At 38.5% G+C, this 18888-nt stretch overlaps 1 protein-coding gene across 1 annotated transcript in view; it reads right to left on the bottom strand.

Moving 5' to 3' along the window:
* LOC134679536 (homeobox protein orthopedia) overlaps window positions 1-1640 on the bottom strand; it is a 57543-nt gene extending 55903 nt beyond the window's left edge. The window contains exon 1 of the mRNA XM_063538492.1: window positions 602-1640. Coding sequence (XP_063394562.1) covers window positions 602-635 — 34 coding nt within the window. The 5' untranslated portion in view covers window positions 636-1640. The remainder of the gene's footprint in view (window positions 1-601) is intronic.
* Window positions 1641-18888: the final 17248 nt, after the last annotated feature.

An 18888-nucleotide genomic window follows, 5' to 3' on the forward strand; every position in this document is an offset into this window, starting at 1 on the left:
TCATAGGATTAGTTGTCAAGCGGACCCCAGGCTCTCATGAGCCGTGGCGAAATGCCGGGATAACGCGAGGAAGAAGAAGAAGAGAGAAGATTGATTTGTGAACCGTTAAAAACTCAAGCTCTTTTTCTCAAGAGACATTTTTTCTCAGCCTGAATCTTAAAAAGATCTGGTTTTTAAAATTAGGTAACGTGCACTTGGCAACCCTGACGGACTTACAAGCGACTATAGGCTTGGGCAGGGATCGTTCAATTTTTGAGAATAGCCGTCCGCAATAGGAACCGCTACTTTAGTAGTTTAATGATACCTAGTTTAGGTACATATTTTCGGCGACTTGGCAATTTATAGTAATGTTAATTGTGTACCTGTTTAACATTTCTTGTTAAAAATAAAATTGTTGGAAAAATGTACACCATTTTTCGGCTCAAATTATGTTAATAAATTGGAAAGATCTTAAAACAGGCAGGTAATTTGGGTGACGTCATACAGGTAAGCATGTTTCCTTATGGCAGTCATTTCCAAAGAAACCTAGGTTAGGGTAACTGCTCCATAAAGCGGACTATATCCTGGTTTGTCACTGAAGCGGTATTATTTTGAAACTCACCTCCAAGAGCTGTGGCCGTGAGGTTGTTGAGCATGGCCTCGAACGGCCACCCCTGCTGGCCGCCCCCTATGTCGCCATCGTGCGTCCCCCGCCGCCGACCATCCCCCACCAGCCCCACCACTATGCCACCACACACCAACAGTCACCACTCTCCCCAAATCCGGAAACCAAATTTAACACGAAGTTCACGACACTTTAAAAAAAAATTCGGAAGGAAAAAAACTCGACTAAAACGACAAAATTCCAGCGAAAACCCGCCTTAATACAAAATAATTAGCGCTATATTACACCCAATTAGTTTTAATTACAACTCCGTTCAACTTATTTACACACTTAATTTTTGTTATAAAATTAATATAACCCGTTTAGTATCAATTTGTATGAATTTGCAGTTTGATTGGTTCGCCCTTAAAATGATCGCTTAATGTGGCACCCGACGCCCGACTGCTACAAAAACATCTAGTGTCCATATCGTCCGCGCCGCAGACCCACCCACCCAACATATACATGCCTCCCTCTAACCTTCCAATCTTTATATAGTGCCGTCTCGCGCCTCGCATGCGTGCATCAGTAATGGATGCTTACATTTTGTTTACGTTCGATTCGAACAAACGAATAATCTATTATTTCATTCGTGCACGTATTATTGATACTAGCCTTTCGCGTTCATACAATATTCATGCACGGACAATCGTATACCGCTCTCCTTCTAACTTGCGCACTCTTAACCTTATTGTAATATCGTTGTCTTTGTCTGTCGCTGGTATTTGGATATCGAACGTAAAGCGACCGTTGGCCTCTCGACCAATGGGAGCGTTTCGAAATCACTTTGGTTCGCAGCGGGCTGGCGCGTGGAGATATTGAAATATTATCGCTATAGCGGGGCGTTTCATTTTATTGTAATGGAAAAAACAAATAGTAGCTATGGCTGTGTCGGCCGAATAAATAAGAGCACTCGAGAGCGAATATTTCAGGTGGCGAGTGCGAATTCTTGTAAGCGGGTTATTTTCGGACGGCGCTGAATAAGGAATGTGGACGGACCTTTTATTGTTCTATTTCGGCTCTTTTTCTGGTGATTCGCGATATTTTCAATGTCCATGGATACGCTTGAAGCGGCAGTGTTATATTTCCACATATAGTTATCTTATTGGTATACTTAATTTAAAAAAAAGAGAATTGAGCTACCTATACTATGGAGGATTGAAAAATCGGTAATAGTTTTGAAAAATATTGAGCTAGAATCGGACCAAGCTAACTCTGCAATCATAAAGTGTGGTAATCATTAAAACAATATGAAAATATGGCCTTTAGGTATAGGTAATGATATTTACCCTCCCTTTATCCTCACTTTGATCTTATCAAGTCTATGCAAAGTTACCTAAGACGGACTTTAATAATCTTGGTTGATAAAGAACGGTTACTAATTATTTTATTGAGGTTACCAAACGTTATATTAGGTTGCTGGATGTTATTGCTATATCACTGTTTGAAAATCTAACCATAGGGTCGGAAAGATACAATACCTAGTAATATTTAAACTTAGGTAATTAAGTACTCATTTTTCAAGTTTTATGGTTAGGTACTCGGATTTTACCTAAGTATGGAAATTTAATATCATTATAATTTTAACTAAATACAGATGGACAGTGTGGTAGACTAAATACATATACTTAACTATATAATTTTAATTAAATATCATTATCATTAATTATCCTTGTAATTGAATAATAACTCTTTTGCAATTATTCGACCAATTTTATGGACACAATACGTACGTATTGTACCTACATATTTGTACCTGGCAGTGAAGTGACAGTAGATTTTAAATATTATGATGGCGTTTTTTGAAGTTCGGGACCGAATAGGTATATATTATATCTTAAATAAGTGGGAGGCCTATTTTCAGCAGTGGACGTCTTATGGCTGAGATGATGATGATGATGATGATGATGATATCTTAAATAGGTAACAGCTTTGTTTGGTGATACGATGTTGGTACAACAGATCTATGTTATGTTTTGTAATAACTAGTTCACACGCAGTTTAAACTCATATAAAAAGTAAATATTGTCAACTTGCTTGAAATACATTGATATTGATAAGAAACATAAATAATATTGTTAGAAAATATAGTATTTTTGTTCTTAAAGCCCCAAAGAAATACAGCCGTACATTCCTCTTTTTACGGTAAAGCGCTTACCAACATCGCTGCGTAGCACAGTTACCGTCCTGCCCCGAACGTCGTTTTGCCCCGGTCTCCCCTACGCTTCAGCTCTCAGCCCCCTCGAGTGGCGGGTGGAGCGGGGGTGGGGAGCCAGGAATGTCGTTTAATATCTGCCTTAATGGGACATAGTTGCAATTTAATTTGTATTGCCGAGGCCGGCACAACACAGGATGGATTCCCGAAACAGACATGTTGCTTAGGATCATACGCACATAGACACAGATTCCGATAAATTGAATATTCAATATCAATACACAATTTTCGTAAACGCAAAGAAAAATATGCACTCCTAATGAGAATTGCACGAATAGAACGAAAAAGGTAATAGATAGAAATACTTGAAAAGTAGTATTTATAAATAATTAAGGAATGGAACCTTATTTCTGATTATGACTAAGTGGTACCGTGGAACCTATATCTGGTTTTCAATTGTATACGGCCCCGACACTATCATGGATACTGACATTACTTTGACGGAATGACGTTTTTAGTGATAGTGTAGGGAGTGTCATGAAGGAATGACGACAAGTAATGAAGTTTATTTTAATAATTTCCGTCAGTATTGGAGTTATGTCAAAGTAATGATACTAGAAATGACATTATACTGACAGTGAATTGGTTAGAATGATGGAATCAGAAATGACAGAAAGAATGATGGACGATAATGAAGTTATTAAACATTTTTAATATTTTTGAAGAAATGTCAAAATAATGACATTATACTGATAGTGAGTGGAGCGCATCACTCTAATCCCTCATTCCGTCATTTAAAGTACTTTAGAAGAAGGTTTTATACTAACAAGAGTCATTACTGGCATTTAAATCAATAAGTGAAGTATACCTACTCTATTATCATTGCTCTAAAGTTTATTTTCACTTGACTCTTAAGAAAAAAGGAAAACATGCAGAATACGATGCACAAAGAAAATCTCTGTCTCTTTCTAAAAGTTTCCGTACATGAAATAAAAAATTAAAACCTTTTATTTTATGTTTTTTACAACAATTTAATTATATTATTACCGGGAAACGCGAAAATCTAAATTTAGTTATCTGCCTCTTTATCGTTCGAATATGCAAAAGTGAGGATGATGATGATGATGAAAAGTGATAGAGAGGTTAGATAACGAAATTTCGTGTTTCGCGGTAGACCCCCAGATTGTGATGGATTGTGGTAGTGGCGCCCCCTACGCAGAGTTTCGAGTAATATTCCCTATTCAGGGAAATAGAATAATATTACGCAATACTCTGCGTAGGGGGCGCCTCTAGCACATACTGAGGGCTTACCGCGTAATTTCGTTTCGTTTCTGCCTCTTTATCACTCTTGTGTATTCGAGCGTTAGAGATTGATAACGAAAAAGAAGAAAGAAAGAAAGAAGAAAGAAGCGCTGGTGGCCTAGCGGTAAGAGCGTGCGACTTTCAATCCGGAGGTCGCGCGTTCAAACCCCGGCTCGTACCAATGAGTTTTTCGGAACTTATGTACGAAATATCATTTGATATTTGCCAGTCGCTTTTCGGTGAAGGAAAACATCGTGAGGAAACCGGACTAATCCCAATAAGGCCTAGTTTCCCCTCTGGGTTGGAAGGTCAGATGGCAATCGCTTTCGTAAAAACTAGTGCCTACGTCAAATCATGGGATTAGTTGTCAAGCGGACCCCAGGCTCCCATGAGCCGTGGCAAAATGCCGGGATAACGCCAGGAAGAAGGAGAGATTGATAACGAAATTTCGATTTTCGCATTTCGAAGTAGACCCTCTGAATTTGCTAGTGGACCCTACGCCGACTTTTGCGTAATATTCCCTTTTGCGTTTTATTTCGTGCATGGAGTTCAATATATTTTTTAAAATATGGTCAACATCCCTATTTTGTATATTCTGTATATGGCCTTATATAATAACATGTTGTAAGTATGCATCTATCCTATAAGTAAACTCTCTGGTTTATGGCATTATTTATAAACGCGTTACTGGCCTGAATTAGCTATGAATAGTTTTGATCTTCTCGTTTTGGTCTTTATCTCTCATTTTGACTTATGTATTTGTAAGAAGGATAAAACATATTAACTAAATCAGGCCTGTAAAGCTTAAAAAGTTTTATGACTAATTGAGAATGAATAGTTAGTGTTTATGGTTGAATGTTCCATATAAGACTATCCCGTTCGAACTTGCTTTATGACGGACTCTTTTTTTATACCTCCTTACTTCGAACCTCCACAGATATTGTTTTTACTAAACGTCAGGTCAACCGCAGAAACCCCGACTAGTTTTAATCAGCAAAATCCTAACCACTTTTTTAATAATTAATATAATTTTGTACAAGTATTAGTATATCGGATACCCCAAAAACCTGTGTCTTAAAGTGGGCTATAATGGTTTGTACAAAATAAAACGAAAGAACATGTACATTAAATTACAATGAAACAACACAATAAATTGAATATAAACCAATCCAGTACTTACGGTGCACGGAAATCTCAACGCTACGACTACACATATTTCGTCGGCTAGAAGACTGGCGTCAACTAACAAACAAGTTGTTGTGTTGCTGTTTGCGAGCGAGAAAATTCGAATATTGGCGAGAACTTTTAAATTTTAGCAGTGTTTTAAGCTGTTATTTTATATTTTAGCGCTTTGATTCACTTTACCGGATCTGAGACCGGATCCGGTGAATTTTGCCGGATCCGGTATCTTGAAAAATGTGCCGGATCCGGCCGGATTACCGGATCCGCCGGACCGGATTGCAATCCCTACATATCAGGTACCTTTTTTTTAACCAAATACGTATACATTCTTGCATAACAGAAGAATCCAGTAGGTACAGTCAGCGTCGTATAGTAGGTAGCATCCAAAGTATTCAAATAGTTCGGTACACCATAATAGGTATGTATGGCGTACCGAACTATTTGAATAGGTACTTTGGATGCTACCTACTATATGATGCTGATTGTACTTAGTAATAGGGTCCCGTTTTACCCTTTGGGTACGGAACCCTAAAAATTGGATACATTTTTTAACTACCAATCTTTCACACAGTCATGGCGCACGCACGCACGAAGAGGTTGAAACAAATAAATATTCTTTTTAATTAACTATTTCTTTTTCTGCATTATTCTGGCTCATCGGGCATAGAGTTGCCACAGTACATAGTATAATTACGACAGGTTAGAAATATTTGAATCGATGATTGAATAATGTCTTGGTTTTGTGTTCTTCAAAACGTACACTACAACATAACTAAGAACGGTTAGGAAAATAATAACTTAAAATTCCCCGTGAAAGGTAATGATGAAAATACTGATAGAAAAACTGATAAGTGTGTGGGGAGATTTAGGAATGTCATGACCTGACTGGACCAAACGCTGGAGCGTCATGAAATTTCATGTCATTGCTAATGATAGTGTCGGGGCCGTAGTACTAATGTACAATAAATATTTGGGTACAGAAAATTAACCACTGCATTAAAAACATTTTAAATAAAGTGGAATCTAAATTTTTTCAATAAACTTACATGGTCTTTGCCTTCTCAATCGTATTTCGTAAACTGTCATTTAGAAAAAGAAAGGCAATGATTGTTTTTGTCCTCGTGAGTGGTGTTTCCTATTGTCCGTATTAAATCTCATACAAATTCTTGATTTAATTTAGTAACTAATTTAATTAAAATACTCTATAGAATTATGATTTTAGCGCTTGGATTTAAATACATAAATAAGTTAAAAAACAAGAAATATAATTAAAAACCCCGCTTGTCGCATACCGTATCGTAGCGCTACGCTACGATACGACTACGCGTAGCTGGGCTACGGCGTAGCTCTCCGCATTCCGCCCGCCCGCCCCGCGCCCCGCAACCCTCCCTCCACCCGAGACTCAAAGGGAAGCATTTTTGCTCCAAATTGGTATGTCTGTATTGCCTGAAGGTAGCTACAGGGGGTTACCTACAGTTAGCAACGGTTCCCTCAAATCTGAAATAGGATATTATTTATTTAAATATTTAAACAATAAAAATGAAAGTAGGCCTCTAGGTTTATTTTACAGGTCAATACAACATTTTAATGACACGAAAAATACATAGCAACATTTATACTTAAATATGTTAAATACATCAGCTAAAATATGTGAGTAAACATTACATAGGTATATAATCAAAATCAAAGTACATTTATTTCAGATAACTATGATCCATACATGATAAATTAAGTTAAAATTACAAATAACAATAATAATCATCATACTGAGAATCTCGTGAAGGCCGAGAAGGACAAGTCCAGCAAGTACCTAGACTTAGCTCACGAGATAACCGCCATGTGGGATGTTGACTCGACGATCATTGTTCCTATAGTCGTGTCAGCGAACGGTCTCATAGCGAAGAGTCTCAACCAACACCTAGACAGACTCTCGCTGGGTGGTTGGATCAAGGGTCAGATGCAGAAGGCGGTAATTTTGGACACGGCGCGTATAGTACGTCGATTCCTCACTCTGCGGCCCTGACCACCGGCAGCTTGGGCCCTGCCCCGCTGCCGGCGGCACCCTAGGTTAGGTTTTTTATAATGTGTTTATAAATTTTTTTTTTATTGTTTTGTAAGTGTTTTTATATTTTACTTTTATATTCATATTATAATTAACCTAACTTAAGAAGAAAAATAAATAAAGAGATTGAATAATCATACATCACCATAATACAAATGTTAAATTAAAATAAAATAATACTAATCTTAAAATAAATAACCACTATAATAAGTATTATAACCTACCTGTAGGTACATATCTATTCCAGTTTTTCTCAAATCACAAGTTGAAGGCTGGAGGACCCTCAAAAACCCGCTGAATCCGAAACAGTAATAAATGCATTTGATTGCGTTTAAAGCCGGCAAGTGTTCTGGTAATTGCAACATATTGCATTCTCTGCCCCTCGCTACAGAGTAAAGCAACGTAGGCAGAGCGACAGTTTAGGACCACCCCACACTGGCGTCTCCCGAGCGTTGGCTTCTAATCAACTCTATGGCTGCTGCTCTACGCAACGTCGGCGCGAGTACGCAGCGACGCCACTTTCCATAGCGCTGATTAGACACTGACGGTCAAAAGACACTAGTGCGTGGTGGCCGGTATATAACATAACAGTGGTGGAAGGTATATAACATAACATTTAATTTCCAATCCGCGTCTTAGAGCGGTATTCAAATAATCTTGTTGGTTTTAATCTTGGCTCTCGCGAGATGCAATTAACTGTGGCTGCGAATTCTGTCAAGCTGTTATTTATAGGTATCAATAACAAATCAAGCTGAGATTATAAATTTGAATACTGCTTCTCGAAAAAATCCCACGAAATTAGCTTATCTCCATAAATAAGTATATCTGAGAGTTTATGAATGAGCGAAAATGAAAGACCGAAATTGCATTATCTCTCTCTCTATCGCTCAAATATTTTCGCGGTAGGTCGTTTGTTGCTCTGGCACGCATCGTTACTCCGTGGCGCCCAACACACGGCACGTGCAGGATTACCTGTCTTTGTTCATATTAAAAATTGTGTTCTTTGCCGCTTTGTTGTACGGATTTGGTATTTACGAGTATGGGCCCGATTCGGATTTTGAAATATACATCTATTAGATATCTTTAAGACATCACCAAGATACGATAAATATATGTTTAAGATCTAACCTGTCAAATTTGACATTTGCGCGATTCTGGAGATACTCTTGAACGATTTCCACAGGATATGACTTAGAGATCCAATTCACATCTAATAGATATCTTACTCTATCTAACGTAAAAGTGACATCGGTTGCCCGAATAGCGCTGCAAAAGAAAACTAGTTGATATCTAAACTATAACGTATCTAGAATGGATCTAGTACGTGTCGTCTCTTGTGAATATCTTGAAGTTCGAATACAGCAGTATATTGCGTTTAATGTTTTGTTTAATAACGTCTGTGGAAGCTATTCAAGTAAGAAGGTGAAATGTCACAGCATATGCAAAAGCATATGCATGCAGCATATGCATAGGCAAAGACCCACACATTTAGAGTGATAGCCTGTGGACAAAAAGAAAACAAACCTAACTAATTTGTAAGCAATAAATAAATATGTAGTACCCAAGCACCTACTTCTATCAAGGTAATTTGGTTTTCGACAAAGCAATCCCATCAAAAACATTACATGTAAAAAGGTGCAAGTCTCGCAACACTTCTACTACAAAAAAGTTTTGAGATGTAATGTGAAACCAAGTCGGTTATTTTAATCAGTGCCAGGGGGTGTTAAAACAGTATCAACAAGATATCTTTAATTTGTAATACACATAATGACCTGGCAATCGCACGGCTGCATAATGACATAAGGATCATCGTCACCTGTTAAAAATAATTCTAATTGAACATAACGCTAGCGCTAATTGCAGTTTGAGCATTACACATATTTACGAATATTACGGTACGAGTAAAGCATTATGTGCGATGGCCAAGTCATTATACTTATGTATTACAAATTAAAGATATCTTATTGATACTGTTTTAACATCCCCTGGCACTGATTAAAATAACCGACTTGGTTTCACATTACATCTCAAAACTTTTTTGTAGTAGAAGTGTTGCGAGACTTGCACCTTTTTACATGTAATGTTTTTGATAGGATCTCATCTCTTTTTGTAGGCAGTCCTTGTTTTCGGGTACTTACACCCATACTATGAATAAGTACATATATCATAACTAAACACATCTTCATTCATACTCACATCGTACATCGTAGTGTACCTTTACTTTACCTACTATTTGTAGGAACTGTAACTTTGTAATAGCATACTTACATACATACTAATAGCATACATTTATATGGAATTACAATCTTACTTATGCAGTTCTTGGATCTTTAAAACGTGACTGATATTGCAATATTTTTAGGTTTTCTATGGCTTAATATGATGATAACTACCTATGTTTAAAATTTGAAGCTTGTGGGTATGCTAGAAGTACAGTCACCACATGGGAATGTTGAGCCACTTGGCAATGGACGCAATTTAGTCGTGTAATATAATGGGTTCGGTATTTTTCGTTAGTAGGCACGATCGCGATATGACCGATGTTACCCGATGATATCTTGGTTGCTTTGTTGCGTCAAAATTTCACTATGTCAAAACTAGTTGACGTAATAAAAATTCCTTCGTCTACGAAAAGGATTAGCCAACGGCCATTAAATTTTGAAGTTACTCGTTTGAATCAGACGCTAGATGTCGTTGTTCCTAGCGGAAACTGGATAACGAGAGTTCTTCATGAATTCGTCTAAAACCGTTTAGTAATCTACTAGTATTTTTTTCAAATTGGATGCCATGATTTAACTGACATTAATAGGCGAGATCTTTTTTCAAGTCGAGATATTTATATAAATATCCATCCATCCAAATAGACTTTTCTAGGACTAAAGCGGATGTTGTAATGTAACCATAGTAACGTCACCTTCCGGAAAAATCGCTATCAATCATTGGTTAAATATTTTTGTTATTACGTAACCATAGTAACGCCACCTTCCGAAGAAAACACGGGCGGTCATTGGCTAACCGTATTTGGTTTTACGTAACTGTAGCAACGACCGCCCCATTGGTCAGCAGAGTTCGGCCGAAGTCGTGATACGAGACTGGTAAGAGTTCGGACCCCGACTTGGATTATTCGACCAAGTTGCGAACAGTGGTAAGTGGCTCAACATTCCCGTGTGGTGACTGTACCTTAGAATTATGATGATCGGTGAGTATGTCAGTGTCGAAATTAAGGAACTTTGACGTAAAATAATTTTTAAACTGCAAGTTTAAATTGAATGTTTTTGAGATTATATGTAAAGCATGTTAAGCCCTATATGTCACTGAAAATTCAGGGTTCTAGCTTTAGCCAGCACAAAATTACAGGACGTCGAAAATGGCCTGAATCGCTTCGAGAAAAGGATGGTACGGCCGTGCCTCTTTGTTTTGCTCGACTTGGCGGGGGCACTGCCGTGCCCCCAGATTTCTATTCTGGTCGATGCATGATGTGTGCTGATGCTTTTCTACAATTTCTACCTCGAAAAGATGCACGGAAATACGACCAAAAGCTACTCGTATTAAGACAATTGAGAAATAATGAAATTAATCAACAGAAATTACCGTCGCCCGTGGCACAGAATAAGTGACACTTGCACAGAACGATTCTAAGATGCTGGCCTTCAAGATGGGAGTAATAGGTACTTTTCTTGAAGGTAATAGTATCGGTCTGGAAATACCGCTGGCGATAGTTCATTCCACAGTTTAGCTGAGCCAGGCAGGACGTTTCTTGCGAAACGCACAGTTTAGGACTGCCAACCATCTTTTTAAAGCTATTTCATTTAGCTATCATACCATCACCCACACTGTTAACTTACAGTTCGTAAACCTTATTACAATCGGCTTTAGGTTCGCCGATGGACAGTAAAGTAATGGGCTCCTCTACACGATGGGCCAACGCCGGCCACTCCAAGAGACGCATTTATGCGTTAGAGGGAGCAAGTGATATCGCTATCACATTCTACCGCATGGCTGCGTCCCTTGGAGTGGCCGGCGTTGGCCCATCGAGTAGAGGAGCCATAAGAGTTTGCGCAAATGCAACCGTCTAACTGTTCTCTACCTCAAACTTTTACAATTACAAACAATTCTATCTTCAAAACAAGCAGCTTAAACAGATTACAACTTGCCAAAAACATTATCACTTTAACCCACTCGTACATCTATCAACCCATTTTGAACCCTACTACCCAGACCACTGAGTTCACATTTGACCTGTATGTAAAGATACAAAGTAAATGCATTTACGTAAACTAATGTTGTTAAGGGCTCGAGAGGATTTCCTTTATAAGACTTACCTTTCTAAGTGATTCTGGCCTCAATAAGGTTAAAAGGAATCGAATTGGTCTATTAACCTTTTCGCCAGACCATTTCATTAGCACGAGACAGCATGTTTTCGTTTCTCTGGCACAGTACTAACCAATTACCGTAAAACGGGGTGAGTAGGTTTCGCGGGGAGAGGTGGGTTATGAATGGGGAGAGAAGGCTTGAGAGGGGGGTGAGAAGGGATTTGAAGGCTACTGCTACAAAAGTAATGTATTCCAATTAAAAATGGAGCTATAATAATACGTATAATAAAAAAAATTTGATCCAACAATCTTCCAAAATCATCTTTGTATGAAAACCCATCTCACCCCAAATACGAGGCACTACGGGGTGAGGTGGGTTTTCCTCTTTATCGTGAAAGGTTATGAAATGGAACTACCCAAAATAAAATAAAAACTAAAATACAAACGTCCGGAACACTTATTATATACACCATTCAGTTTTCATATGTAAAAATAAAATGTTATCGAGGTTTGAATTTCAGTTTTGACCCTATTCACCCCATTTTACGGTACTAATTTGAGAACAACTTGCTGATGTAGACGCGCACGGTCTCATTTTTTTACACTCAAAGAAAGTTTTGCATACTTGACAATAACAAAAAAATTTGTTACTACTTGTTGTTTACTGCTTAAGTACGTAAACCAAGCCAGTTGAACGCTATCGATAATTTTAAGTCCTAATTTTTAGGGTTTTTTTATGTGTATGCTAATTTTAAGGTGTTTGTTAACTTAACGTGCTTATAGTAGTCGTAGAAATAAAGAAAATAAATATTTTCATTACAATGTTTCTACCCGTAAATAGTAGTTTGTGTTACAAGGGATCAAAATGATATGTTTCCGTCAAGGGCGTACATTGAATCCTGAATGAAGCGATAAATTCTAAAGCAGAATCCTGAGCGTAATGAGGGATGCAAGTGTTAACGCCTAAGACGAAATAATTTTGATACCGTGTGACACATACTGCTTTTCATACCAACTATGAGGAAAAAATATCTTAGTGTTGACACAATCTGATGCTTAAACAGATTATATAAGCTAAAAAAATAATGTGCAAAATAATGTCAAAATAATGTGCTAGAACAGAAAAGTGTTACTTTGATCCCTCCTAGCAGGGAAGAAAAGTGCCACTTTGATCCCTCCTAGCAGGGAAGAAAAAGCCCTTTTCCGAATAGTTGATGTGAAAAAAATATTACCTACCCATCACACACGAAATTAACAACAAAAAACGCATGAATTGAAAATATTGCAACTAAAATAACGCTATTAATTTTAAAAACATTATCTCCCGTCTAATAACACGAGCAAACAAACAATAAACCAGACCCCATTAACGCGTAAGCGATGATTTTTAATAAAAAAAACCCCACTTTAATATCCGATATGCAAGGGTATCTCCCTCCTTCAGCTTTGAAACAGCCTAACGCTAAAACCGTATAATAATATCAATCTTATTAACTGCTAACAAAGCGGTCTTTATTTTGTCCTAAACTGTATTTATACCTCTACCCTTATGTTGGCAAATCCAACTTTACAATAATATATATACGGTTGATTTTCAATTGTCAGCGGTTGGTGGTTAAGGTGTTGTTCCGGTGTGGTGGTAGAGGACGCATCGAGCGTAAAACCGCGCGTAGTTTATTATAAGTTAATACGCTCACACCCGCCTTAGCCCCGCGACGACGTGCACTAGAGGACAAATTACAGGGTAAACATTTATATATATTTTTTTAAGTTTATTATTTATCAGGACCTTTATATAATTGTACATATCGGCCCTATAAAGCCGCTTCTTATATATCTTCAGAAATTATGCCAATTACATTAATATAAGTGGACATTTAAAATAAAATAATTAGAATCTATTTGTTAAGCATAACTTCAGCCAATCTATATATATATATACCATTTGTGCCGTGTCCGATATTGGGTTACTAAGAATGTGTATGAAGGCACCGATGTCATATATATTTTACATATATATTTCATACTTTTAGTTTAAATTTCATTTAATATAATGTGTAAGACTGTAGGTACTATTCTATCTACCAAATACTAGTATCAGCTAAACGCCGGCCAAATAAATTACGCACGTAAATAATGTTGTAAAAGAAAAGATAATACTCATTAATAGAAAGTAAAAATGTTATCGATCGAATTCTTAAATTAACTTACAATAGATGAACCTAAAAGGTTGAATTGGAGTTCTACGGCCGTCTGTATGTACCGCAGCGGGCATCGATATGGACGTGCTAATTAACTAACACATTCCCATGTTTGATTTCGAAGTGAAAACAAAGCAACGCTATGTACCTACGAGGTACGAGTAATGTAACGCTATGTGGATCTGAGCAAATTCATTAATCAAACAGACAGGTAAAAAGCAATTTACTATGTATGACTATCTACTACATAGAGTAAAACCTGAGATATTCTAAAACCACCGGATTTTGAAGATTCATGTGGTGTTGAACACCGATCATCAGTATATTTGTATTTAGCAAGTATTGAATGTCCTAACTGCATTGTTTGACTCAGATTTAAAATTAAACTACACTACAACCTGCTCTATTCGACGAAAGCCATCTGCACCAAAACGGACAATACATGTCAAACGCTTTGTCCATACGAGGGGTGTCCATACATGTCCCGCAGTGTACCGCACCCCAGCGTAGCTATTGTAATAAAGTTACACGCTTTTTAACTTCTCGCCGCCGCGGGCCCGGACCGGGCCGGGGGCTCATTTACATGCATTCGGTCGGTACCAGCCAGCTCTGCTAGTCAGAATGTGTCAGCTCTACTGTGCGTATTTTTTATAATAAAGCAGGTAAACTGTAAACTAGCAGACGAATCGCATGATGGTAAGCAATTAGGTACCTTACCCATGAACACCTGCAACACCAAGGGTTGTACGTGCGTTGCACGCGTTTAAGATGGATTTTTATTCAATCAATCAAACAATCACAGCATTTATTTTCAGGCAACTAGGGCCCATAGATTCATACCTTACAAACTAACATACATATGTGACGTCCCACGGGTAAAGGTACCTATGGCGGTTGGCGCTTACGCTATTATTAACGCCGCTCCAGCGCCGCCATAAGGTACCTTTTGCCGTGGAACGTCACATATATACAATAATAAAAATCTTAAATACTAATAAAATCATTTTCTGGACGCAGTTTTGTTGCGGCGTCACCTGATCTGGTGTACGTTATTGACGTTTTGAATGTTGTATCGGTCCGGAAGGCGACAGTTCAGCTGAGCGAGCTAGGAAGTGTCTGGAGAAGCGCACTAAGAGGTGGAGATGGGAATGTTGTCGCGTAGAGCGATGGTAGAAAGAAGCCGGCACTCGCCGTTACACATGCGGTTGAAATTGCATAGCGAGCCTGTCAAGCCGATCTGAAGCGGGCAGCCAACAATTCGTGCCACTCTCCGATGGATACGGTCCAGAGGGAAAAGCTGCTACTGAGGTACCTGTGCCCACAGATAAGAAGATAAGAACATAGCAGTGTGGTAAAAATGTTAATTTACTGGTACAAATTTTAATTCTATCTCATTCGTCAATTACAAAACGTATAAAAGTCTCATAAATAGGTATAAATAGCTTGTACCTACATACATAATTCATGTTTATATTGTACATAATGTACCTACTAGCTACTAGGTACTCGTGCGCCCAGTGACTCGCATGACCCATGAGCGTTCTTTCACGGATGTTTGATTTTAAGCAACCTCGCCGCGCCGCGCCGGCTGCCCGCAGGAACTTTGTCTACTGTAGAGCTGCGACGCCTGCGACTCATCCCAGCCAGCATACAGCCGGTGTCGATACCGGTAGCGCGGTCGCATTTTATATCTTGTTGCCATTCCTGTCACGTTCTAACAAGTGGGTAAGTGCGAAAGTGACAAGTGATAAAAATGGAACCATGCTGCCACCGTTAATGCAACTAATAGTATAGCAGTAGTTCTGCAAAATTACTTATATTGATCCGCAAATGATTGCGATACAATTCAGGATCTTCAATGTCTATATTATCTAGTTTTGCTAATGTATTCGAAGCTCGCGCCCACCACCGTCGACGTTTCCTTTGATTTTTGCTTTTTAACATCTTTATTGAATTACCACACATAAAAATTAAACCAAATCAAGACGTACAACTTCATTCGACGCCATAGTGAAAGAAAATGAAAAGTGAATAATCTTAGCACCAGCACCGTGTGAACATGCAATGAAAGAAAAATGAATCATTCACTCAAGTGAACATTCATTCGAGTGAACCGTGTGATCCCACCTTAACTACGAAAACCGAATGTAAAGTCTCAACATATACCTTCTTCTGACTTTTCGCTGGATGCTGGCTGGAATAAGTCGCAGCTCTAGACAAAGAATAAGGGCTTTATACTCCAATAATTGGTACCTGTGGCCAATAAGTGTGTTACAAAGCGAGACCAAAGGCTCAGCTTTGCATTTAGGAGCACGAAACGACTAAAAGGAGGAATGTCTTTTGCTGCCTTGCTTGTAATATAATGTACCTACGGTTGACTGGTGAATACTGTCATAAGGCTTTAAATTTGCCTTGTAAGTTTATAAATAAACTAGTGAGTTAGAGTATTAAACCTTATGTTGTGCTGTAGGTATAATATTGACATCTTATAAAATAACAATCTGTAAAATAATATGTAGCTAAATGCACGAAAGCATTCTAAAATAATCAAACATATTATATCCAAGCCCATCATACAAATATTTATTTTTATGAGATAAACGTATCGATAGGACTGTATCGTAGAGGGCCACCCCTACCGCGTAAGAGCTAAGCCCTGTTCTCCCCCGGGGGCTAATATATTGTTATTTGCGGATCCCCCCTCCTCACTACCATAACGTGGCAACAATGTATTGCCCTCCTACGCACTTACGACGTTTCTCTTCTAGATAGTTGTAGTATTGCTACTAGGTACATTATGGGGCAGTAATATTATTCAAAGTAGGACAAGTCGGTATTGGGATGTTTGTTAGCTTTGATTTTGTGTGTAATTTAATAATGTTTTGGTTAATCTTTATCCTAAATGAGGAACTTCGTTCCAAAATATATCTCTTGTATTATTGTTGAGCGTTTCAGTGTTAATCGTTCATAGAAAACGCCTAACGAAACTTGGAAATTGCAGAGTTTGTCGATAGGTATTACCTACTGTAGTCATCTTGGCTACGGCACCTATGGAAACAGTGATTAATTAACAGAGTGGTTATAGTCTCGTAACAGGAAACAGTGTTATGAGACTATAACCATATCACAGTACTCTATAAAACATTTTAGGTATAATGGCGCCTCAGTTTCGTATTTTTTCCCCGCCGCCGCGCGCGCCGCATACAAACGGCGGGCAAGTGGCGTTAGCGGTTTACACGGCTTACCCGTGATATACTGCCAAATGCGAATTATGCGGATTATCCAATGACCGCTTTTCGACTTCCTGAGGGCCTCATCGGTAGATACGTCCAAAATTCAAACTTGGATATCTGCACTGGAGACTAGAGAAATTTGAATTTTTAAAATATTGTAATGCCGCGCAAGATGTTGACATTTAGAATTTTATTTTAGCCAATCAAAACTTCTAGTGTCCAATCACAACTTTATTTAATAGCGGGAAATTGTTTATTCGGTGATATTCAAAGGGTATAAGGTAGAAAGAATAACTTTCAGTGATACGTGTAGGATCAGTGTCAGTTTTTTGGAGTCAAAACTATGTATACTAAGGGCTTCGATTATATATATTCCGTAGCTGAGTTCCACGTAGCGTCGCGTTGTTTCAGTTTAATTCGTTTTCGGTGTTCCTCGGAAGTTGCGCGGACGAAACGCTAATGGACCCGAGGAGCGCGAGTCTGCGAGTCGTCACGCGCGTTTTTTTACTGCCTAACTTTAAGATGCGGACTATGTGCGGACTGCAACTTTTTATCACACATGGAATTTTCTAAACTGTAATAACGTGTGTCATACACAAAATTAGTTTATGAAAGTGAGAGTGAGATACATTCCTTTCGTAGACGTAGGTCTAGGTCTAGTAAATCGGACGGACCGCAATCTTTGACTTACAATTAGACAAGTGACTCGTTTTAAAATGTACATTTTATATGTGCCCCACGGAAATTATGTTATTCAAATCTAAATATAAAACTTAATCTAGATATAAAAATAGAATCAAGAATTATTTAATTTGGCCTTTGAGAATTACGCTGCCCGCTGCTGATGACGGTACATTTTGGAAACAATGACAGGGGTAATGTATGTTAAACCGAGGGAGTATGACCGTGTGGGGCGCACGCGCAGGTGAGGCCGGCACGCGCCGCGCCGGCCCGGCGGAGTCGCCGGACTCTCGCAGTTAAAGAAGAGGCCGAGAGGGCGCATTACTGGGATTATTACTTATTTTAAAATAATGTATTGCACATAAAGTATAATTCATATCTGTGGTATCTACATTTTAGAAATATCTAAACCAATAGGTATCCCTGTACTCTATAAATATGAGGATTGAGCTCTCCCAATAATCAGAGCAAAGGTGCATTTAATAGTGGCTTGATTGATGTTTATTACAACGGGGGCCATGTTTCAATTCCACCCCCAAACACTACTAACATTTACCGTCCTACCATCACCCTTCTCGCCCTAACGTAAACAATCAAGACTCAAAATCGCTTGTCAACCAATTACTCAATTGCAAAACAGTAATGCTTAATAACACCAAATTTGCTTCACCCGTTAATTACCTTTGAAATCCCTATTCTCATTGCTTTAAAGTTAATTTTCCACTGCGTTTCACTTTCGCAGCTGCATTTTGTGATGGTTATCTGGGTACAGGTTCTCGTGAGAATGCTTAATCACGAGATATTGTTGCGTTTGACGTGATGCGATGGACGTGTGCTGCGAGCATGTAATGTAGCTAGTATTTGCTGTCATTTAAAAATGGAATCGTTTGTTAAAGTTTCATTTTGGCTTGGAGTACTTATGTCTGTTAGGGTTGGTACAGACGGACTGCAAACCGACTGCAATTTGTATCGGAACTGCACGCCAACTGCAACGTCGACGGCAGTTCCCACTAAGTAGCAGTTGGGTTGCAGGCCGTCTGTACTGGCCCTTAGCGCGTCATTTGACAAGCGCCAAGAGCATGTGGAGATATATCAAGCGAAATTTAGCTTGATATT

Source organism: Cydia fagiglandana, chromosome 2, assembly GCF_963556715.1.
Source record: "Cydia fagiglandana chromosome 2, ilCydFagi1.1, whole genome shotgun sequence".
Taxonomy (NCBI): Eukaryota; Metazoa; Arthropoda; class Insecta; order Lepidoptera; family Tortricidae; genus Cydia; species Cydia fagiglandana.